This window comes from Anomaloglossus baeobatrachus, chromosome 10 (genome assembly GCF_048569485.1).
Source record: "Anomaloglossus baeobatrachus isolate aAnoBae1 chromosome 10, aAnoBae1.hap1, whole genome shotgun sequence".
Classification (NCBI taxonomy): Eukaryota; Metazoa; Chordata; class Amphibia; order Anura; family Aromobatidae; genus Anomaloglossus; species Anomaloglossus baeobatrachus.
The window spans coordinates 158,839,156-158,863,772 of NC_134362.1; the positions used below are offsets into that span (position 1 = coordinate 158,839,156).

At 51.2% G+C, this 24,617-nt stretch overlaps 1 protein-coding gene across 1 annotated transcript; it reads right to left on the minus strand.

The window, feature by feature from the left end:
• Positions 1 to 404: 404 nt before the first annotated feature.
• Positions 405 to 6,282, minus strand: LOC142255262 (protein kinase C theta type-like). The gene is made up of 10 exons (XM_075326792.1): positions 5,650 to 6,282; positions 5,349 to 5,437; positions 5,028 to 5,198; positions 2,390 to 2,481; positions 2,197 to 2,259; positions 1,899 to 2,037; positions 1,597 to 1,788; positions 1,358 to 1,486; positions 1,098 to 1,264; positions 405 to 904 (listed from the first exon to the last, which is right to left on the minus strand). The coding sequence occupies exons 1-10, from the start codon at positions 6,125 to 6,127 to the stop codon at positions 838 to 840; spliced, it is 1,587 nt and encodes a 528-aa protein (XP_075182907.1). The 5' UTR covers positions 6,128 to 6,282; the 3' UTR covers positions 405 to 837.
• Positions 6,283 to 24,617: the final 18,335 nt, after the last annotated feature.

Genomic DNA, 24,617 nt, shown 5'->3' on the forward strand with positions numbered 1-24,617 from the left:
GATTAGCCCTGAGCCACGCTGTCTTTCTAAAGGCGGCTGAGCCAGCGGACAAGAGCACCCACTGAGCCCCGTATCTCCACAATGACCTTCATGTATAATAATTGCTTTCAAAGCACCTGTAACAACCTGAACTATAAAATGTACACATTATTTCTCATGAGTAATTAATAATATAAAAAACTCAAACAATGTACCAGTAAGGCATTTCTTTCTTCTTCCCGCCCTCCAAAAACAGATTTAAAATTAACTAAAATATCTGCTGTACCCAAAAATAATACCAATGAAAAGTAAATGCAAGTTATCAGCACATTACATGCACCCTGTGCTCTTAAGCGAGTGACTGTAAAATACTGATCCATGGAGATACAAAATAAATCTACTACTATTAGTATATGATGGTGAATGGTCCAGTTTATTACTGGTAAAAATAATCTTAGGTTCCTTTGTACCACTAGTGGTGTGAGCTGCACCGAGGGCAGAGGACGATAAGTTGCCATTTTCGTGTTGTGTTTATCCATCGGCACTCAGGAGAGGAAAAACCCCCTGTGGGGGAAACCTCTAGGGAACCATGGCCTAAGGATAAGTGCCCTTCCCTGGGGGCACGAGGCAACATGTCATCCAGAAATGCTGGTCCGCGGTCATATTAGTGACTCCTGGTAGGATTTTCATGGTCTCCAGGTTCTTCTTGTATTTAGACACTTCAGATGTAGCAACAACCCCTAGCCCTGATTATGGCAGGGCAGAGGAGTGGATATGGCTACACTTCCGGTCACGGCCCTCAGGACGCTCCTAGTGCTGGTGGAATAGGAACCGGTGAACAGCGGTTCTCAGAGCTGTTCACTTCCAGCGTTTTATCCTCCTCCAGATCCCATGGAAGGCGTCCCTCACAATACTGCCAAATGTCCTGTCGGGAGAGATAATAGGTTAGAAAGGATTCTTATATCCCAATAAGACACCTGTAATGGGGCTGTCCTTAGGGGAACCCACCTGCAGACTAAAAGCAAATGGATTCCACAGTAGACTCTGTTGACAGATCCATAAAGTTATGGAGGGGCCTATAAAACCCCCCTATCCCCGTCCCATTTACACTGACTTACCTGCGATGGGGTTTTACAGGTTTTGGCATTGGTTTTATGAACTTCCATCCATCACTGGCAAATGTAAATCCACAGAAGAGTTGTTGATCTTCTTCAGCTATTGGTAGTCTCATGAGTTTGATGAATGACGGGACAGGATTCATTTTACATAATGTCATCACTTCTGGCTGCAGAGGAAAGATACAAGAATCAGTGTTCATAAAAAAAAACCACATCAGAAATTTACTTCTGCCAGCATATTCACTGGGTCATTTACTTACAGGGGGTAGCTGGAATGGTGGACACGCTCTGGCTTCCTCTATATCTGTCCAGTTGATCTCCGTAAAGAATGGATGATCCCTGATATTGTCCACAAATTTTTGCCGACTTTCTGGTGACTTATCCAGGAGCTGGGAAGATATAATAAAGAAGATTATTCAGTTTCTAGTCATTCTCCATTTTCATTGTGTATTTCATTACATATATCCGCTCAATTACTGAGATGTGTCTTTATACTCACCCCCTTAATGATGGCTTTGAGTTGGGGGTCCAATTTCTTTGGGAAGACTGGATCATCATTGAGTATTGCCATAGTGGTGGTCCGATAAAATTGACCTTTATAGAATGGATGTCCACCAATAGCCATCTCGTATATCATCACGCCAACAGAGAACCAGTCCACTGCTGTATTGTAGGGCTTCTCTAGAAGAATCTATGAAGACATGAAAAAGACAATAAGAGCATTGTTCAGACAGCAGAAGACATGGAGATGTCCAGCCTTGTACACAGTGATCACTCAGGAACATGTAGATAATTCCTCACCTCAGGAGCCCTGTATATATAGGTTCCAACACAATCTGAAGTCTTTGTATCGCCAAAGATGTTCATTGCGGCCAGACCGAAATCAGCAATCTTCAAGTGACCGGTGTTGTCCAGTAAAATGTTCTCTGGTTTTAGGTCTCTGGTAAAGGAAAGAGTTTATAAAATGTGATAATTGTTAAATTAGCAGGTCTAATGATGTATTCTGGCCTGAAATATCAAGTGTCTAAAGGTGGCATGAGGATGAGGGTACAGAAGTGTTCATACCAGGTCTACACAGAGGAAGACGTGCTGCACCTACCTGTGTATGATGCCTCTGGAGTGGAGAAACTGCAGCCCACAGATCAGCTCAGCGGCAATAAATCTAATGAGAAAAAAATAAAGGAAAAAAGATCCATCAATTCAACCACTAATTGTGAGACTAATAATGACATAAAGCCGGATTGTTCCTGACAGCCATTATCTTCATCTAATATATCCATATTCTGTCTTACCTGGTGGTTGGAATGGGAAGTGGAGCATTGCGTTTCAGGAAGTGTCTAAGGTCTCCTCCACTGAGATATTCCATGACGTAGAAGACGTAGTCCTGTGATAAAGCAGAGGAGATAATAGGTGTTCCTAGTATAATCTAGATAAAGGGCACTGGTGGTAATGTTATAATACATGTAATACTATGGTAGTGACCTAGAAGAATATTGCACACAGATGGCCATATAGATGATATGTAATGATAGCGGTCACAGAAATCACAATTGCAACCTGGACCAGCGCCCGCCCTGCAGAGAAAAAACAGCCGGCTCCTCTCTGTGAGAAAGGAGCTGCATTATAATAGCAGACCACGTGGCCACTATGGGGCCTGTGAGTCAGGGGGGCCTGGTACCAGCGCCCTTGCCCATCATTGCACAAAATAATGATGAAGGATAGAGCGGAGCACTCCTCTCCATCCTTCATCATTCTCGCCCTGTGCCTGTGTGTCGCCCTGGGCAAGCCAGGGGACACAGGTCACAACACCACCACACCCCACACTCCAGGTAGGCACATCACAGCTAACCACAAATCCTTGTTGCCTTCCTCCAGAGGTTGATGATGCACACCAGGGGATGGGCCAGGCGGTTGGCTCCGCCCATCGAGGAGCTCACAACTCTGGAGGCAGGAAGTAACCAGGCAGAAGAGCTCAGGGAGAGCTTGAGTGAGGAGTCAGCTCAGGGAAGAGCTTGAGTAAGGAGATGAGTCCAGGAGGAGGAAGTGAAAGGAGATAGCCCAGGGAGGAGCAGGAGTGAGGAGCTAAGTGGAGGAGTTAAGAAAGTGAAAGTGAAAGTAGTAAAGGAGGAAAAGCAAGTAAAGTGACAGAAGAGAAGGACAGCCTGAAGGGTCCAGCTTTGTGAGGGCCAGAACAGCAAGGTCAGCAACGGCGGTGACTGTCTGGAGGGGGACCGTTTGGAAGTTCCTGGAAGGACCCCGTTGGCTGTGTGCCCGGTGGTCTGGAGCAGTGTTCCGAAGGACAGTCAGCACCAGGGCAGGGGCCTCTCGGACCCCGGCAAGGCTAGGAGTCGCCAGATTTGCCAAATCCGTCAGTGACGGGGACGCAGATCCCCCAACAACCAAGTCCCGATTGAAGGCAACAGCCCAACCCGTATTGGAGAGACACCGCCACCGCCACGGCACCAGTTTCTCAGGGCCAGCGCCTGCGGGCAAAGTGTAGAGCTCCTCCGGCCCAGATTGCAGTCGAGGAGCGGGTAACCGGAGGGAATCCACCGCTACCATCAGTCAACATAGGTGCAAGGAAGAGAGACATCACCGTCACCTACCGGGAGTGCAGGTGCAGCCGTCTGTGGGACCGTCCTACCAGCCGTTGGTTTACCGTACAAACTGTGTCCGTGTGTCAGGCTGAGTGAGTACCACAGTGCCGCAAGGCACAGCGCTGCCCCCGCGTCCCTGCGCCCTCCAGGCCCTACACTTTACATCTCATCACCGGGCCCCGGGATCACCAACCCCTACCCACGGAGGGGCAACACAACACCTGGCTGCTCCGCATCACCATCCCCGGGACCCCCACACTGAGCAGCGGTGGTGCAATCACCACAACCGTGGGTGGCGTCACGAACTATAACAATCCCTTCACCCAACAAACACCCCCTTTCACTCACGGGCGAGGAGTGTTGCTCGAGAAACCCCGGGATCCGGCCCACAGCTCGAGCCACCACTGAGCAGCTGCCGGACCCGAGCAGAAGGGGTGAGCGCGGTGTGCTGACACCCTCCTCCCCGCCCGCGACACCTGCCCTCGACGTCTCAGTATGCCTGAGTCTCAGTAAGACTGCAGAGACACTGACCGGAGCAGTGGGGTAACAAGGAGAGGTGAAGACGGAGCAGCGGGGGAATGATGAGAGGAGAGGACTGAGCAGCAGGGGAATAAGGAGAGGTGAGGACGGAGCAGCGGGGGAATGAGGAGAGGTGAGGACTTGTTTATTTTTTTTATCAGTAAGTACACGGTGGCCAGAGGCTTATGGGAGTGCATTAAATGGTATGGGGCTGCATAGTACAATATGAAGGACACCTTATACATAGGCTATTGGGGGCATTACAGTACAATTAGTCTTATGGGGTGCATTAAATGGTATGGGGGCTGCATAATATATTTGAAGGATTATGGGGGAGCATTATAAAACTTGGAGGACTATGGGGGTGCATTATAATATATGAAGGGTTATATGGGACCCATTATACTTTATGGAAGGCTATGTGGGGGCCATTATAGTATTTGGAGGGCCATTATAGTACTTGGAAAGTTATATACGAAGGGGACAAAGATAAAAGCTTAGGATGGGAAAGATTTGTTCTGAGGGAAAAAAGGCTTTTTCCCCTCAGCACCCAGCTTTCCCATGCTCTGCTATACATTTTTCCATCAGCACCAAGCTTTCCGATGCTCTGCTATACATCTTTCCCTCAACACCAAGCTCTCCGATGCTTTGCTCTGATAGCATGGGAAAGCTGGGTGCTGAGGGAAAGATGTATATCAGAGCATATAATATTATGCTAGTGACCTAGAAGAACTTTGCACTCAGATGGCCATATAGATTTGGCATTGATAGAATATATAGAAGATTAAGAGCTGTTAGATCATCAGCCTCTTACCTGGGACTGGAAGGTGGAAAAAACCTGAGTAATGAATGGATTTTTCCTAGTCATCTCCAGGACCTGTCTCTCTATCAGGATTTCGTCTCTTGACTCCTCAATTAGGAACCTCTTCTCCACCATCTTCACTGCCACTTGTTTTTGGCAGGCCTTATGTGTGGCCAACATAACCTGGAGGATACAGAGCATTAGAACTGGAGGAAAGGCCCGTCCTTCCATGAGACGTGACAAGAAGATGTGAAGCAGGGATGCTCATAGGGTCATATTACTGCTCCACATCACACACATGAGGAAAATGTCATCATAATTCCTAATACTTACTTTACCAAATCCACCCTGTCCTATGGTTTTATGGAAGGTGAAGCTCTCCAGTCCAGTCACAATGATGGGAGATTCAGCTGGGGTTGTCCCTGATGGAGAGAGGAGAAATAAGATGTATTATTCCTATATAATGCTAATATGGTCTCCTATAGCAAGTACAGCATGGGTTAGAACAATATTAGGGGGGTATCAAAGAGAAAAGGTACAAAAATCACAATAGTTGGGTATTCTAAAGGTTCACAATCCCGTCAATTACTACATTAGGGGCTATTGGCTCTTAGGGTCTTACACCTGCACTCACCTGACAGCTGCTCAGTGTCAGCTTTGGGGGATCCATCATCAGCTTTGTCCCCCATTGCTTCACCTCTTTTCTTCTTGTTCTCGATACTCTCCTGTATCGGGCTTCCAGGTCTTTTTGAAGCCTTGATAATGCTTTGGTTGGTGCCATATTTTTCATCCTCTGATGTTTTTGTTCTCCTTTTTGGCACCTCATCCATGCTTTCTCTCTTTCTCTTCCTCAAACTCTCCATATTCAACTCAGTGACAGTTTTTGGGGACCCGCTGGATCCATCATCAGCTTTGTCCCCCATCACTTCTTCCCTTTTCCTTTTGCTCATGATACTTTCCTGTATCGGGCTTCCAGGTCTCTTTGAAGCCTTGATAAGGCTTTGGTTGGTGCCATATTTCTCACTCTCCGATGTATCTATTTTCCTTTTTTTTGGCACCTCATCTATGCTCTCTCCCTTTCTCTTCGTCAAACTCTCCATATTCAGCTCCATAGATGAAATTCTGGGCTGAGGAAGGTCCTGTCCACCTCTAGAGCGCTCCCGGATGGCGCCTGGAACTGCTCCTCTAACAGGCCTTCTAGTAAATCGGTATTATATTTTATATAAAACCAAAATTTGCTAAGCGCAAGTAAAAATCGCCTTCACTCACTAAGTGATGAAAACAACTGAACGATATTCAGGCTGCACCGACATTCTGATGACTGTTCTATGACATCACAAAGGGCATGTGACATCATCACATTCTAAAGGTCACATGACATCAGAGGGGCCAGTGACTTGATCCTGGCTGTGAGGTCTGTGTTCTTCAACTGTTATTATTAAGTCTCTTTATAATTTATCAGTTTCCATTTGAGCCCATGAAACACCAAAATAAAACTTTTCCAATACAAAAAAAAATAATTTAATTCAATTTTTTTTTTTTCACATTTTTGTTTTACACCATTCATCACTTACCTTGTATAATTTAATGTAAATAGTATAACAAATTAATATAAGGGGGTAATAAAAGCTGCTGAGCATGACAGACAGGGAAAATATCATTATATGAAGTTATTAAAAGAATAGGGGTGACGTGTTTTAGTATGGGACAGATGTCTTCATCAGGCCAGGCTTGTATGTTAGCAGTACAACAGACAGAGGTTAAATGGACAAAAAGGAGGGAAAAGAGTTACACCCGGACATCATGGAGTTTAAAGTTGCCTTTGTGAGAAATCCCCTTTATTTTAAATGTATCCTACATATTATTAGTTACAGGGGGTCACCTAATTCAGAAGATCTCACCGTTCACCTGTATGAATGTAATGTTCTCTGAATCTCTCATATGGTCACTAAGGCTTGATCACAGCTGTGTCTGTCACTGAGCGGCAGCGGATCCTCCTGACCTGAACTCACTGCTATGAGGCCATTGACTTTATGTCAGGACAACCACGGACGCTCTGTGCTTGGGCAGTCACAAATAAATGTGTGAATATGGCCTAAAGGTCATATATATATATATATTTATATATATATATATATATATATATATATATATATATATATATATATTGTGAGGTATCAACCGGCTGTATTACAAAGGGCCGGTATGTTTTGCAGAAGCGTGGGTGCTCTGCAATGTGAAGCTGGCTGGGACCTGTGGTTCCACAGCATTGCATTACATGCAGAGCCATGGAAGGGTGTGTGATGCTGATTACACACTCCTTACCGCCTGTGGGTGTGGCTCCAGGGGTTAAAGCAATCCTGTCTCTGAACCTGGGTGAAGTGTGTCTAGGGCAGTCTAGAGAGAGACTGGCTCTAGATGTCCAGTGTGTGGACTGGAAACAAGTGAGAGCAGAGCCGAGAGCTCTGGGTGTTTCAGCCTGTGTGGAGGTTGAACACAAGGCTCTCATATTGAGTCTGAGGTGAGTGCAGCCAGGCCAGGGCTGTAGGGCCGAATCTCTCCTGGAGGAGAGACAGACAGGGGTCTGCAGAGGGCCCTGGGTGCTGGAAGGAACCTCGGCTAGAGCTGTCCGCTGGCAGGTGCCAGAGAGTGGGGAAGCTGTTAAACTTCCACTATGGACTTGTAATGGACTGGATGCCCACGGTACGTGGATCGTTTATGTTTAAGAGCAGTTTATGCTGAGAGTGTTTTTAAATAAACTGCCGGAATTGTTCTAAAGAAACTGTGTGCATATGTTGCTGAAGCTACCTCACACTGTTGCAAGCGAGTGGAACCCCCACGTTGCAGTGCGCAACGTTACATATGGTGTCTCGAATGCGGGCATGCGGTCTGGTTGCTAGGGGCAATGCAGCCGGGTTGCTAGGGGCAACGGCATAGGACATATTCCTGTGGATACGGACTGCTTGCTGTGGATCAGCGGGTCCACAAAAAATTTTTTGAAGCGGTTTGCGGTGGATCGGCGGGTCCACGAAAATTGTCTGCGCACTCAAGCAGCTGGCGGTGGATTGGCAGGTCCATGAACAGGGACAGCGTGCTCCAGCTGCTGGCGGTGAATCAGTGGGTCTGCCGTGGCGAGAGACCAGTGACTGGAGGATTCCAGGCCGACCGGAATTGCGAGGACCTGCTTGGTGAGCAGTGATACACCACAGGCTGGAGACCCAGGTTGTATGGGCGGTACAACCTGGAAAGGTTAGTGGTTCTCTAACCCCCCCCCCCCTGTCTTTGACCACCGGGTATTACCCATTGGAGCGCCCCTCCTGTTCCTCTTCTCGTTGCAGCATGGAGGAGCTCCTGAACCAGCTGCTGCAGAGCCAGCAGCACCAACAGCATGTGCCAGGAGGTCCAGTGACAGCAGTGGGGGGCTAAAAGCCAAAAATAGGGAATGGTCCCTGCGGACGTTGTGGAGGAGCTGTACCAGTTCCTGGTCCAGGGACAGCAGGAGCGGTCAGGGTGTAGCGATGTCGCAGCCATGGACCAGTTTGAGCGTTCCCTTCGGGGGCCAGTATGGACACTGGGTGCCCAGGGAGACAAGGGCAAACGGTGTGAACTGGGGGCTAAGGACATTGCATGGAAACCGCAAAAGGGGGCGGAGTCCCAGAAGGAAATAGTTGCCCATAAGGGGGTGGAGTCCCATAAAGGGGTGGTTGCCCATAAGGGGATGGAGTCCCAGAAAGCGGTGGTTCCCCAAAAGGGTGCGGAGCATCCCAAATCCAAGGGTGAAGTGGCGCAGATGGACTGTAGCCAGGGACAACAGTGTTCATGCCACAAGTGTCCTGTTTGCAATATAGACCACCCATCCGACGAGAAGCCACGTCTGTGTTCCGTGGAAGTGGATGGGGAATCTGTAACAGGAGTCATAGACTCAAGGATCTTGGTGACCCTGGTGAGGGCCACCTCTGATGTCCACTTGATTCCTGGAAGGAAGATCCACGTCGGCTGCACCCACAGTAATGAGACAGAATACCCGGTATCCAGCGTGGTCATTAAGACAGCCTGGGACAGTGGTTCTCATGATGTTGGTGTAGTCTGAGATTTACTGCACCCAATTATTATAGGTTGGGACTCTAAATTATTTGTGCACTTGTGGAAGCAGGGGGACGTATACGGTTGCTTGTGTAAGAGCCGGAACAGCCCAAAGGAAACCCCACCACATTGGGAGGTGAAAAGGGGTCCTTGTTGTGCAGTTATGTGTGGTAAGGAGGAGATAGCACCTCCTAAAATTGACTGTTCTAAGTTAGGGGTGACCAAAGAAAATGATGGACGGACCCAACTTAGTGACATAAGGACTAAGGGAATAACCGATAGTGTGACCGTTAAAAACGGGGTAGCTCCAGAAAGGGAGGCAGATATCTGGTTAAGTGGGGACATGATAGTCCAGGATACCAGGGGGAGTGATGATGACTCCAGTAAAGACACTGACTCTAGAAAAGTGACAAACGAATACAGTGTGGTACAGATGGGCGAGAAGGGCAAAACTTCCTCCCGACGCCGAAGACGTAATAAGCGCCGAGAGGGGGCATAGTGTAGGCCGTCTGAGGGTGCAGAGAAAGTGATATGCCTGGTTAATGAAAACATGGTGCTGGTAACACCTGCTACGGTGGAGTCAGACGGTGATATCCTACAAAAGACAGAGGAATCAGAGATTGAACTGACACATTGTGACGACAGAAATCAGCGGGCTGCAAGTGCAGAGAAGGAGCCAACCAAGGACGTAATGGTGGTGGTCCCTATGATTTCCAAGTGTGAAGCTGATAGTCTGTCAGGCGAGAGTGGTATAGGAAATGGAATCCTAGAGAGTGTGGGGGAAGGAATAATCCCCAACAGTCGTGGTGAGCAGACTGGTGAACTACCAAGTGCTGGGGTGGAAGACAGCGAATTTAGCCCCAAATCTCTAAAAGGAACAGAGTGCCATGTTGAAGGGTGTGACACCCAGGCTGAGGGTGACACTGCAGAGACCCCAGAGGAAGTTGAAGATAATGCAGTGAAGACACAAGAAACAGCTGGCGCTGAAGTGAATAGAGCCTCTGAGGAGGTGAAGTCTTAACCAGAGGTCTCATCCAGGACTGGGAGCCTGCCTGACCTGCTTGGTAAAACCACGATGGAGGATATAGAGAAGGTCGTGGATAAGGAGAGTAAGAAACCCAAACGTTCTGAAGCTGAGGTGGAAGAAGCCTCAGAAATAGTGTGTCGTAGACCAGAGAGGTCCGCAAGTGAAGACTCATTCAAGAGGATGAGCAAAGACCATCTGCAACAAGAGATACTTCTTAGGCAGGCTACTGAGAGTCGAGTAAGTGAGCTGGAGAAAGAAGTGGCTGAGCTCCGAAGTCGCTTGGCAGAGTACCAGTCCAAGTCCCAGGGAGCCTTGGAGCAGATGGAGCAGCGAGTGTCAATCCTGACCAAACTTGTTGAATCAGGGGAGGCCCAAAGAGAGCTGACTCTGGAAGCTAAACTTGACAAGCATGTGGCAGGGATGAATGAGACTTCTGTAGTCAAGTGCATGGTGGATATACCTGAGGACTCAAGAGAAGCGTGTGCCACCGAGTGCATGCATGACGAATTTAAGAGAGCCGTGGAAGCGTGTGAGGTCTACTGTACCCCAGGGGCTGAACAGTTAGTGATATTATCCACCAGTGAAATTACTGGGCAGCGGGTGACTATTCTAAAGGACATGCACTTTAGATGTGTTCGTATGAAGTGGCAGGTCCTACTGCAAAAGGAAGAAGCCACTAGACAGCTAGAGTATAAAAGGAAAGCGCAGAGTCTGGCGGAAGATATCGTCCAAGTACCCCAGGCTCTGGTGGGGAGAGTCATTGGAAAAACCGGACGAGTCATGCAAGACATGGTGAATAAATCGGGATTGGTGAGATTAAGAATCCCTGCTGCTAATGAGAGCAAGATACCCAGGGTAGCTGGTATGCTTCCGTTCGTCTGTGTCGGGACTGTAGAGAGTCTTGGAAACATTTGAAGCCTTATTGAATATCGGGTACACCTTGTACGTGACATGGAGCGGTTGTGGCAAGAAAACCTGAAAATTAAGGAGCAGCTTCGCCAACTGTGTGGGGGACAGCAGCCGTCTTCCACCCGTTGTTCAGGGGAAAGAAGTGGAAGATGGCGTGTCGGTCCAGTAGTTCAGACGCGCGATAAAAGGAATCGCCGACAGAGTGGTAACCTACGATGTACTGTAGATAGTGGCCGCTATGAGCTTAGAGTTCCCGACAGTAGCCTTGGGGGTACTCTAGAAAGCCTAGGTTCGGACAAGACTGTAGGTTTGACTGGGGACATGTCTCTCTACTACGGTGACCCTGGGAGGGGGTCAGGGAGAGAACGGTCTGGAAATGGGACGTCCTTTAACCCTAGGTTGACAAGACAGGGTTTGGTGACAGTGTTGGGCGATGTCTCAGGGACTACTGCTCTTGGACGGCCCTCTCGACTGCTGGGGCATGGCAGCGGGGATGCCCTGTCTCGCGGCCCCAGGTCATTGGCAAGTGTTCTCCCCTACGGGTTTGAACAGAGGAGGAGGGTATGTGAGGTATCAACCGGCTGTATTACAAAGGGCTGGTATGTTTTGCAGAAGCGTGGGTGCTCTGCAATGTGAAGCTGGCTGGGACCTGTGGTTCCACAGGATTGCATTACATGCAGAGCCATGGAAGGGTGTGTGATGCTGATTACACACTCCTTACCGCCTGTGGGTGTGGCTCCAGGGGTTAAAGCAATCCTGTCTCTGAACCTGGGTGAAGTGTGTCTAGGGCAGTCTAGAGAGAGACTGGCTCTAGATGTCCAGTGTGTGGACTGGAAACAAGCGAGAGCAGAGCCGAGAGCTCTGGGTGTTTCAGCCTGTGTGGAGGTTGAACACAAGGCTCTGATATTGAGTCTGAGGTGAGTGCAGCCAGGCCAGGGCTGTAGGGCCGAATCTCTCCGGAAGGAGAGACAGACAGGAGTCTGCAGAGGGCCCTGGATGCTGGAAGGAACCTCGGCTAGAGCTGTACGCTGGCAGGTGCCAGAGAGTGGGGAAGTTGCTAAACTTCCACTATGGACTTGTAATGGACTGGATGCCCACGGTACGTGGATCGTTTATGTTTAAGAGCAGTTTATGCTGAGAGTGTTTTTAAATAAACTGCCGGAATTGTTCTAAAGAAACTGTGTGCATATGTTGCTGAAGCTACCTCACACCGTTGCAAGCGAGTGGAACCCCCAAGTTGCAGGGCGCAACGTTACAATATATATATATATATAACACTGCATAAACATTATACATCCTATACCTAGTACCTGCTTACACTAATAGAAATCTCAGAGGTAACATTGTGCCCATCTATCATTTCTATTCAGACTTATTTTATTAAAACCCAGAAACAAACCATATGTTACAAAGGAAGTTTCTTTATTGAAAAATGAACATACAATAAAAAATACAAAAATAAAAGAGGGTGATGGAGAACCAAACTAATAGTCATTTAAAGTGCAGGTGCACTAGTAGCTGGAGCGTTACAGTGAAGTTTTTGCTGTAGCAATAATTATAGAATAGTAATGATATAAGATGCATGTTATACAAGCGCACAGCACTTTATTATAGTGATAGTATTGCTTTAATCAATGCTGCTATAACTTCTACCATAATTGCTGCATAAACAAATGGCCATATGGCTGGACTTCCAAGCGAGATCCACTTTAGAATATCACCAGCAGGAAAGACCAGCAAGGGGAAGGAAGAAATAGCCGCAACGGTAAGGTGATTGGGAGATAAACTAAACAAATGGAAAGACTTGCTAGCCTAAAGACTTAAGCAAGGGTAAAAGACAATAAACACTTTTGACAAAGAGTGAACCTGCTGTGACTTAGTGGAAAGGGAAGCTGACCCCAAAACACAGCCTCACCGGAGTGAATCCCTAGACATAACGGGTCTCATTTGACCAAAGCACCTTCTTCCACATACTGGCTGTGGGAGAAGGTGCTTTTGGTGATAAAAGCAAAGCACTGTGTGTGGCGGAAAACTAACACTGTACATCACCCTGAAAACACCATCCCCACCATCACACATGGTGGTGGCAGCATCCTGCTGTAGGGAGACTTTTCTTCAGCAGGGGCAGAGAAGCTGGTCAGCGGTGATAGGAAGATGGATGGAGCTAAATGCAGGGTAATTCCAGAGGAAAAACTTTGGAGGCAGCAAAAATCTTGAAACTTCAGTGTAGGTTAAGCTTCTTGCAGGACAACAAACAAACATCTAGCCAGAACTGCAATTGATGGTTGAGTTCAGAGTATATTAACCTGAACTGTGTGAAAGGTCCAGTAACAGTCCAGACCAACATTCCATTGAACATCTATAATTAAAGTTGAACATTTCTGTTCACAAACGCCTCCATCCAATCTCACTGAGCGAGAGTTATTTTGGAAACATATAAGATATACCGTATTTTTCGGACTATAAGATGCACTTTTTTCCCCCAAATTTTTGGGGAAAGTGAGGGGTGCGTCTTGTAGTCTGATGGCTGCGGTGCGGTGGTGGTGGAGCGTGTGAAGGCGGATGCAGTGGTGGTGGAGTTTGGACCAGGTCATCAGAGGCAGGAGGAGCCTTTAACAGCGCTACCCTGACCCAGTAGGCCCGCTCATTTGATATGCACGCCCATCATCCCGCCCATCATCATTCAGCCCTGAAGCTGGCGCTGACAGGTGGGCGAGATGATGGGCGGTGGATGCGCACATACTAAAGAGCCGGCCCGCGTGATCACCCCAGGCAACTACTGCCTGGAGTGATCATGAGCGGCTGTATTCACTGCCCCCTGTGCACCCTCATCAGCGCGGGGGGCAGTGAATAAGTACGGTATACTCACCGGTCACTGTTCCCTTGAGCATCTCGGTGTCCTCCTGTCTTTCGGCCAGCTGATCTGTGTGGAGAGCGGTGATCACAGTGATGACGTCATCACTGTACACACGGCTCCACACAGGTTAGCTGGCACACAGACAGGGAGAGAGCGATGCTGCCTGCAGTGAGTAGCGGGAGTCCTCCAGCTATTACCGCAAATCCAGCCGCGGCTGAAGTGAGCGCGAGATCAGCGGTGACTTCAGTCAGGTGATGTGCGGTGACAGCTGGAGTCACCGCTGATCCCGGCGGCTCACTTTACTTGCAGCCTGACTCTCTGATTGTCAGATGTAGCAGAGCTGGATGCGTCGTGGGACATTGTGTGGATTACATTGGACCTGGGTATTTTAGGGATTAATAAAGTGGTGAAAGAGGGTGTTTTATTGTCTTATTTCAAATAAAGGATTTTTATGTGTTTGTGTTTATTTACTTTCACTTACAGCATAGTGGTGAGGGGGTGTCTCATAGATGCCTGCCATCACTAAGCTAGGACTTAGTGGCAGCTATGGGCTGTTGCCATTAACTCCTTATTACCCCCCCCCCCCCGATAACCACCACATCAAGGAAATCGAGATGAGCTTGAAAAAGTACCAGTACTGTCGCATCTAATGGATGCGGCAATTCTGGACGGCTGCTGGCTGATATTTTTAGGCTTGGGGGCTCCCAATAACGTGAGGCACTCCAGCCTTAGAATACCAGCCTCCAGCTGTGAGACTTTATCTTGGCTGGTTATCAAAATTGGGGGAACCGCATGCAGTTTTTTTTTTTTAAATTACCCCCATACAGTGTCAGCAGCAGATCCTCGTCCTGTAACAGTGTGTCATGACCACATTTTTTGCTTTAAAATTTTATTTTCCTATTGTCCTCCTCTAAAACCAGGGTGCGTGTTATGGTCCGATGCGTCTTATACTCCGAAAAATACGGTATATAGCGGATGAAATAAGTCCTCATTTGCCTTCAAAACAGCATATATACTTGTCAGTATGGTTGACCACAGTTGAAGAACTAACCGCAAATCTTCTGTGTATGAGGCTTGTAAAATCCTTCTGTCTCTTCATGTGATCCCAGGCAGTCTGGATGATGTGAGATCAGGGCTCTGCGGGGGCCGGATCATCACTTCCAGAACACCTTGTTCTTATTTTCACTGAAGATTATGCTTAATAAAATTGGTTGTATGTTTGAGGTCATAATCCTGCTGCAAAATAAATTTAGAGCCAATCAGATGTCTCCTTGATGGTATTACATTATGGATAAGTATCTGCCTTTATATCTCAGCACTGAGGACACCATTAGCCCTGACAAAATACCTAACTTAATTTGCTGAAATCCAGCCACAAACCTGTACAGATCCTCCCCATGCTTCACTGTTCCTGCAGACACTCATTATAGTACAATTTTACAATCTTTGGCAAACAAACGGCCTTATGTCACAGCAACATTTTTCACATTTTGGCTCATCAATATATTTGTGCATAGTTGAGACATTTGGTTTCGTTTCCTTGTGGAAGGTTTAGTTTTTGGCTACAATTCTTCCACGAAGACTGATTCTGTACAGCCTTTTCCAAACAGTAGATGAGTGTAGTAGAGTTGAGCGTGGTTCGTGGTCAGTGGGTCTCCAGTTCGCAGTTCGAGTGATTTTGGGGGCTGTTCTAGATCGAACTAGAACTCGAGCTTTTTGTTAAAGCTCTATAGTTCTAGTTACGTTCGAGAACGGTTCTAGCAGCAAAAAGCCAAGCTAATTACTAGCTGGCTTTCCGCTGTAATAGTGTAAGTCACTCTGTGACTCACACTATTATGAAATTTCAGGGTATAGTGTGCGGGAACAGCGCATGGCGATCGCCATTTTTTTTTTCTTCCTTGTCTTCCTTCCCTAAGCGCGCGCGTGAAGTGGGGCGGGCCAGCATGTCAGCCAATCCCAGACACACACACAGCTAAGTGGACTTTTAGCCAGAGAAGCAACGGCATGTGTGATAAGATGTCCATGTCACATGTCCTTGCATTATAAAAACGGGCATCTGCCCGTCAGGACGCCATTATCTGCCTTCTGTGTCTGGGTGTCAGTCACCGCTGGCGTAGCTCCTGTCTCTAGGATAGGGATAGAAGTTTCTTTTAGCCCTTGTAAGGGCTAATAACAGCAGGCTCAGAGCCATAGGTGACAGTCAGGTCCGTGGAAACAGATTTTAACAGCTACAGAAGATAACAGCGTCTGTGTAGTTAAGGTCAGGGACTTCCTCGCTGCATTTCCCCATTAGGAGGGATATAAAGTGAGGTTTCCTTTTCTCTACACAGACCCACAACTCTGCCACTGTACCCTCCAGCCCTTTTGCACACTCAAGCTCATTGTTACTAAGCCATTATACTAGCAAACACTAAGGAAACTTAGTGGCATCCTGAAAGTGGCTGTTGGACTTCATTAGTGTCCCACTAGTGCAAAGCTATTTGCAGCACCACTGCATTGCACACTCAAACTCATTTTTTACTAAGCTATTATACTAGCAAACACTGAGTAAACTTAGTGGCATCCTAAAAGTGGCTGTTGGACTTCCATTAGTGTCCCACTAATGCAAATCTATTTGCAGCACCTCTGCATTGCACACTCAAGCTCATTGTTACTAAGCCATTATACTGGTGTCGCGTGCGGAGGAGAGGTCGCTGCGCTCTCCCACTGCTCGGGTACGGCTGCTGCTGCTCGGTGGTGGCTCGAGCGGTGTGCCGGATCCCGGGGACTTCAGCAGCGTTCCTCGCCCGTGAGTGAAAAGGGTGGGTTTTGATTGTGGGGATTTGGTTATTGTCCGTGACGCCACCCACGGTTGTGGTGATATTGGTGACACCACCGCTGCTCTGGACGGGGATCCCGGGAGCGGTGACAGGGAGCAGCTTTGATGTTAGTTCTCCCCTCCGTGGGTAGGGGGTTGGTTGTCCCGGGGCCCGGTGATGGGGTAGGGATGGATGGCAGGCGGGTTATGGGGCCTGGTGAGGTGCAGGGTCGCGGGGGCACTGCTGTGCCGCACGGCACGGTGGTACTCACTCAGCCAATGATGAGGACACAGTTCTCGGTAAAACACACGGCTGGATGGACGGGTTCCACAGACGGCTGCGGTGTTGTTTCTCCCGGCAGGTTGATGGTGACTGCCTTTCCCTGCACCTATGTACTGTAAATAGTTCCGATGGGTTCCCACCGGTAACCCACTCCCCAGCCCGGATATGGGCTGGAGGAGCCCCCTTTTGCCCGCAGGCTCTGGCCCTGGGAAACGGTTGCCTTGGCGGTGGCGGTGTCTCCCTCTCCTGGTTGGACTGTTGCCTTCTGTCGGGACTTGGCTGCTGGGAAACCTTGGAGGTTCCCTTCACTAACGGATTTGGCAAATTCACGGCGACTCCTAGCCTTGCCGGGGTCCGCTTGTCCAGGAATGGAATTAGGCAAAGTCCTGGTGTCCCTGCCGTTACAGTCATGGTTATATGTCTCAGACTCTGCCTTCTTGCTGCTCCCCCTTGGAACTCGAGAGCAGTCCTTCTAGTAACTTTTAAAGTCTCTCTTTCACTTCCGGTCCTCCGGAGCTTCACTTCCGCCATCGTTCTCAGGGGGCAGAGCCTCTTTTTTTGCGCCCACCGCTCAGGGAAGAAAGCGCTGGGCGGGAGATTTTCACGCCCAAAAATGGCGGCGAAGATGGCGACTTCGGGATTTTTCCTCAGCGGGATACCGCTGATGAACGGGACAAGGCGCACTGCCACAGGCAAGTGGATGGGTTCAATCCTGTTTGTGACACCAATTTGTGTCGCCCAGGGATAGGGGTACCCAGATCCAGGCCAAGGGATCACTTTTGTGGGTATACAGTGGCATGACCCGGTCTGTGATCCCAGGCACCACAATAAAAGGGTGATTATATACAGGGGAGATTTGGTAGTCTATGTTCCGTGATGCCACCCGTGGTATGCGGTGAGGTAATGGAGCACCGCCGCTTCCGGTCACAGGATCCCGGGGATGGTAATGGGCAGCAAGGTGGTGATTTTCCCTCCACGGGTAGGGTGTTGATGTTCCGTGACCCCGGTGTGATGGATGGGGGAGTAACGGGTGCAGTCCACGGCTTGGACCGGGTGGTGCAGGAGTACTCACAGTAGAAGGCAATAACTTACACGAGTCCAAGAATTAACCAAGTTGCTGGTAACTGGTGCCCATGGCTGCTGTGAGGACGGGTCCCACACCTGTGTGTGTAATTCGGGTATTTTTCTCCTGCCTGGTGTCTGTGTCTGTGTCTGCTCCGTACACAGGAAGCGGCTGGCCTATTCCTGAAGCCCTCACTGCCACTTCTCCTAGCCCCACACAGGAGCTACTTCCAGACCTCTCTCCTCCTGCAGACTGACTGAAAACTAAACTCTGCTCTCTCCAAGCTCCTCTCTTCCCCTCCCGTTTTCCTGAGGAGGGGGCGAGTGGGGCCTGATTGGCTGGTGTGTATTTGTGTGGGAAACTCCCCAAGGGAGAGAGATCTGCACCAAAAAGATGGATGCAGACCTCTGTGATACCCTGGTTTTGCCAGGGCGGCACACTTGTTAACCAAGTTACTCGTTCAGCAAAGCAAGATTTCCCATAGGAAATCATTGCAATGCAGACAATTCGTTCCACAACTTGTTAAATGTCCCATCCTGGTCCCCTGGTACCTCCTGGTATTGTGTCATTCCAAACATGCACAAACACGCACAAGCACGCACACGCACATATTATGCTCACCTTACCTTCCGTTCCATTGCCGGTCTCCTGGGATTTGCTGTTCTCCGGTACGAGCTGTGTAGCTGGTTACCATCACAATGAGGGAGGAACTTCCACTGCCAGAGCGCTGACGTCAAAGGCAGGAGCTCCTTGCCTCTGATTGTCACCGCTACTCAAAGGCAGCGCACTGACCAAAGGAAGTTCCTGCTTCTGTGACGCCCTGGACTAGTCAGATCGTCCCAGGTAGTGCGATGCACACACACCCCCTCCCTAAAAAGGTGACAGCAGCCAAACTACAAAACCCTTGTCACCTCCCTCCATGTTTGATGTCCTCACCAGGGGGGTGGAGCCACCGAGGAGTTCACAGGCCTGGAGGCGGGAAAAACACAAGTTCTAGTGCAAAAAGTAGATTAGCTTTGACAGTGGAGGAGAGAAGTAGAGTTCGAGTTCAAGGGCAGACCTGTGACCAGGCCTACCAATAGTCTACTCAGGTGTCTGGGTTGGAGCCCAGTCACCTCTGGCAAGGGGGCAGATGGTGGTGGCCGCCTGCAGGAGCTGGGATTATAGCCGGTAGAACCATAGGGACCGGGGTCGGGCGGTGGTACTAAACCGGTGAACCGATTGGAAATCGGAGCACCAGGAGGGGTACTCAGACCCAGTACAAAGCCCAGAAACCACAGGGCTGAGTCAAATCAACTGATTGAGGACTGGACTTAAGGACCTTTCCCACACAAGACCCAACTGAAGACAACAGCCCAACCATTAGGGTAAAGCCACCGCCAAGGCATAGAGACCCAAAGGGCCAGCGTTTGCGGGCAAACAGGGCTCTCCTGACACCCAGCAAGTCGGGGAGCAGACTACCGTTGCTTAGGCATAGGAGTCATAACATTCACATTAAGGAGGTGCAGGAGAAAGGCGGAAACCACCAACCTGTTAAGGGAGAAGCTGCAGCCAGCTGCGGGCCCTGTTCATCACCCCGTTTGGTTTACCAGAGACTCCAGTGTATTGTCATAGTGAGTACACCAGTGCCTTCGGGCCGCACGGCGAGCCGCACCGCACCAGCACCCAGCACGCACCAATCCCCTTGCCTTCAGCACCTCCCTCGGGCCCCCGGGACCATCACTCCCCTACCCACAGAGGGGTCAACACCAAGCTGCGCAACACCGTCCCCGGGAGGCTTAGTCAACGGCAGTGGTGGTGTCCATCCATTCTCAACAACCCGTGGGTGGCGTCACGAACTTAAATCCCCTACAAACCCACCAAAGTCTCTAAGTGTAGCGCCAACCCCTTTGAGGAGCGACGTGACCCCCGGGTCCGTGAGGAGCTCGAGCCACCCACTGTACGAGCACGGATCCGAGCGGCTCGGCAGCCGTCCGAGCCCGCGGGGCGGTGCACATACGCTTCTTCTGGCATCTGCGAACGGTATTGAACCCCTCCATTTACCAGTTGAAGTGCGCCTTGAAGTTATTGTTAGCGGCGTCCCGCTGAAAAATTGCAGAATCCGCCATCTTGTCACTATCCAGTGGCGCGAAGTTTCCCATCCAAGCCGTCTTCTCCAAGCAGAAAGGGCGCGAAAAGTGAAGCCCCGCCCCCTGAGAGCAGAGCGGTGCAGAAAGCAAGCAGAGTGCCCCGAAAAGACCAAGGGGGGGTGGGTGAAGATCCAGCCTCATGTGACTGATGAGATAAAGGGCAGGGACTCCTGAACTCTGCCACCCATCTGGTTCCTGGACAAACAAGTTGCAACATGTCCGCCCCGTCAGAAAAGCCCGAATTCCCGGAGCCCGCGCCCGGAACAGCGGCGTGGGTGGAAGCCCGGACAACTCATGTGTTGCCGCCTACAAGTGCAGGTGAGGTACCTAATGGAGCAGTGGGCAACCTAGATGGGGAAGATAGCTTCGGCTGTGCAGGCACGCAAGATGGAGGCGAATTTGGAGGAGCAGGTGGGCGACCCACGCCCCTATGTCCTGGAGGGACCGGTCGCTGCGGCTGAGGGACCCGGTCTGCCCCCGCTTCCCCTGTCGCCTCCTCCATGGCCCGTTCCAGTTGCGGCTGCCCCCCCCCCGCTCGGTCTGCCGCCCTCGACACCGGTGGTGGAACCCGTCCCTACTGCCCGTGAAGACCCACCTGTAGAAGTGGTCCGCGGATGGCCATTTGCTCGGCCCGCACCCCGTTACCCTGGAAGGTGCCCGTCCCAGACGTGATCCCGCCGGTCCCGGAGAAAGTGACGCCCAGAGAGACCCCTGCACCGGCAGTCCGCCCGGCCAAGAGGGAGGCTATTGCACCCCGGAGACCCGCCCAGCAAGAAAAGCTGGCCGCTTCCCGACCCCAAGCCTCGGCGGAGGCAGCGCAGGGTTGTTGCTGCAAGGCAGCGCTCCAGGCCGCGACACAGCGGGGTGCCCCAGAGAAGGTGCAGGTCGTGGCTGGCACAAGGGAGCTCCAGCTGGGCCCAACCCGCGCGCAAGAAGAGCAACTGGACGCCCAGTACTGGGAGCGGCAGCAGCGCCAGCTGGGCCGGGAAATTTCAGCCCGGGAGAAGAAGAAAGTGGAGGTCCTGGCCCGCACCATAAAGGAAAAGGACAATCTCCGTAATGCTACCTTTCGGGTACGGGGCCCGAGGCACGAAGGCCAGGTCAGGAGGTTTGACCCCGACAGAGGGTGGGGGCTCGTGTTTGAGCCCGGCTTGGAAGCGGAGGTCTTCGTGTCCTGTCGGGACGTCTACCCCCACCTGCCCATGGGCCACCCGGACCGTGACCTGATCCCCGGAGAGCTGGTTAGCTACACCTGCCATTGTGGGGAGAGGGGCTAGTTTGCCCTGAGCGTGCAGAGGAGGGCCCGCCATGAAGGCCCGGAGCGCTCCCAGTCCCCTCCCCCACTGTACAGCCCTGAGGTTGCGGTTGAGGAGGAGTATGAAGAAGAAGATCAAGAGTAAAGGCAGCGGAACCCGGCTGCCAAGTTGAACAGTCCCCGTTGAGACCATACTGCCCGTCCCCGTTGGGACTTTGTTTTTGCCCCGTTCCTAGAGACAAGGCCAAGAACTTGCAGGCCAACCCAAAAACTATTGGGCATGTAAATAATCCCTAACCGGCCTTCCCGTTTCACAGCCTCCGGAGAGGCAGACTGGAGGATGGGCCTGCGGGAAACGGCCGAGCTCGCCACCAAAGCAACCGGTGGCCATCCTCTGGGTCAGGGGCCCCCTGGACGTGGGGCCTCCGAGAGATGAGCAGATGTGAACCCTGCACCCGTCCCGTTAAACACCACCTGGGCCCGTTCCTGGACTGGGGAAAAGGGGTGCAGCCCACTTCTTAGGGGCAGCATCAAGGTTCAGGTTGTTTGGGTGGGTGAGTGAAGGACCCGGTCCCGTTTCCCGTATTATTAAAAATGTTCATGTTTGCAACGGTTCAAGAATGTGCCTCCCGTACGGGAAGATTTCAAATGTAAATAATGTTTTTTAAAAAAAAAAAAAAGTTTACTTGTTATATTTTTCAGTTAAACAAGAAAGCAACAAATAAAACGGTGATGAATGAGCAGCCCGCGGACGGTCTGTATTAAACCAAGGGGGAATGTGACGCCCTGGAATAGTCAGGTTGTCCCAGGTAGTCCCATGCACACACACCCCCTCCCTAAAAAGGTGACAGCAGCCAAACTACAAAACCCTTGTCACCTCCCTCCATGTTTGATGTCCTCACCAGGGGGGTGGAGCCAGTCGATTGGCTCCGCCCACCAATGAGTTCACAGGCCTGGAGGCGGGAAAAACAAGTTCTAGTGCAAAAAATAGATTAGCTTTGACAGTGGAGGAGAGAAGTCGAGTTCAAGGGCAGACCTGTGACCAGGCCTGCCAATAGTCTACTCAGGTGTCTGGGTTGGAGCCCAGTCACCTCTGGCAAGGAGGCAGACGGTGGTGGCCGCCTGCAGGACCTGGGATTACAGCCGGTGGAACCATAGGGACCGGGGTCGGGTGGTGGCCCGCTGGTACCGAACCGGGGAACAGATTGGAAACCGGAGCACCAGGAGGGGTACTCAGACCCAGTACGAATCCCAGAAACCACAGAGCTGAATCAAATCAACTGATTGAGGACTGAACTTAAGGACCTTCCCCACACAAGACCCGGACTGAAGACAACAGCCCAACCATTAGGGTAAAGCCACTGCCAAGGCATAGAGACCCAAAGGGCCAGCGTCTGCGGGCAAACAGGACTCTCCCGACACCCAGCAAGTCGGGGAGCGGACTACCGTTGCTTAGGCATAGGAGTCATAACATTCACATTAAGGAGGTGCAGGAGAAAGGCAGAAACCACCAACCTGTTAAGGGAGAAGCTGCAGCCGGCTACGGGCCCCGTTCATCACCCCGTTTGGTTTACCAGAGACTCCAGTGTGTTGTGTCAGTGAGTACACCAGTGCCTTCAGGCCGCACGCCGCACCAGCACCCAGCACGCACCCATCTCCTCGCCTCAGCACCTCCCTCGGGCCCCCAGGACCATCACTCCCCTACCCACAGAGGGGTCAACACCAAGCTGCGCAACACTGTCCCCGGGAGGCTTAGTCAACGGCAGCGGTGGTGTCATCCATTCACCACAACCCGTGGCTGGCGTCACAAACTTAAATCCGCTACAAACCACCGCGGCTCTGGCCGTTGAACTCACAACCGAAGTCCCTACATGTAGCGCCAACCCCGTTGAGGAGCGACGTGACCCCCGGGTCCGTGAAGAGCTTGAGCCACCCACCGTACGAGCACGGAGATCCGAGCGGCTCGGCAGCCGGCCGAGTCCACGGGGCGGTACACTTCGTCGCTATGGTTGCCGATGCACAGCCTATACCGGCGAACTACAAGAGCCAGGAGGCCGGCGATGGAACAGAAGGTACACATTATGCTCACCTTACCTTCTGTTCCATCGCCGGCCTCCTGGATGTTGTAGTTCGCCTGTGAGGATTCCTCCCTTGTCGCGATGTACCGGGGAACTAGAAGAACCATGGGGCCGGTGATGGAACGGAAGGTAAGGTGAGCATAATACTGTATGTGTGTGTGTCACGGGCGGGGAGGGAGCCGTCACTGCTGCGCTCTCGCTGGCGCTTGGGTCCGGCGCTGCTGCAGCCTGCTGCTTGCTGCTCGCTGCTCGGTGGCTCAAGCGGTGGGCCGGATCCGGGGACTCGAGCGGCGCTCCTCACCTGTGAGTGAAAGGGGATAGTTTTTGGGGTTGGGGAAGTCGGTTCGTGACGCCACCCACGGTTTATGGTGAGGTTGGGACACCACCGCTGCTCTGGACGGGGATCCCGGGAGTGATGACAGGAAGCAGCCGAGATGTTTCTCTCCCCTCCGTGGGTAGGGGGTTTTGGGTGGTCCCGGGGCCCGGTGAGGTGACTGGAATGTGGATGGCAGGGTTTGGTGAGGTGCAGGGTCGCGGGGGCAGCGTGGTGCCCGACGGCATGGTGGTACTCACTCAGCCAGTAACGTACACGGAGTCTCTGGTGAAACAAACGGCTGGATGGACAGGTCCCACAGCCGGCTGCAGTGGTCACTCCCGGTAGGTTGGCAGTGACTGCCTTTCCCTGCACCTGTAGTGTGTTTTCGGCCCCGATGGCTTCCCACCGGTAACCCGCTCCCCAGCTTTGATAGGCGCCGGAGGAGCTCCTTTTGCCCGCAGGTTCTGGCCCTGGGAATTGTAGCCTTGGTGGTGACTGTATTTCCCTTCACGGTTTGGACGGTTGCCTTCAATCGGGTCTTTGCTGCTGGGAAACCCCGGGAGGTTCCCGTCGCTAATGGATTTGACCGGTTTAACGGCGACTCCAAGCCTGGTCGGGGTCCGTAGGCCCTGCCGACTGGTGCTGGCTTCTCTTCGCTCCCCGGTTCGGTACCGGTGGGCCACCGCCCGTCCCCGGTCCTACGGTTCCGCGTCGATCGGCCTCTCCTGCAGACGGCCACCACCGTCTGCCAACCTTGCTGTATGTGCCCGGGCCACGTACCCGGACACAGTCAGACTGCTCCTCT

What these genes read in the sequence shown, in the direction of transcription:
- LOC142255262 (XM_075326792.1), bottom strand. Translation starts at nt 6,127, where the DNA reads ATGGAGCTGAATATGGAGAGTTTGACGAAGAGAAAGGGAGAGAGCATA. An exon ending in TTTCCACCTTCCAGTCCCAG is followed by an intron (nt 2,482 to 5,027) that starts GTAAGAGGCTGA and finishes GCTTTATCACAG; the next exon opens with GACTACGTCTTCTACGTCAT. An exon ending in TCAAAGCCATCATTAAGGGG is followed by an intron (nt 1,487 to 1,596) that starts GTGAGTATAAAG and finishes ATATCTTCCCAG; the next exon opens with CTCCTGGATAAGTCACCAGA.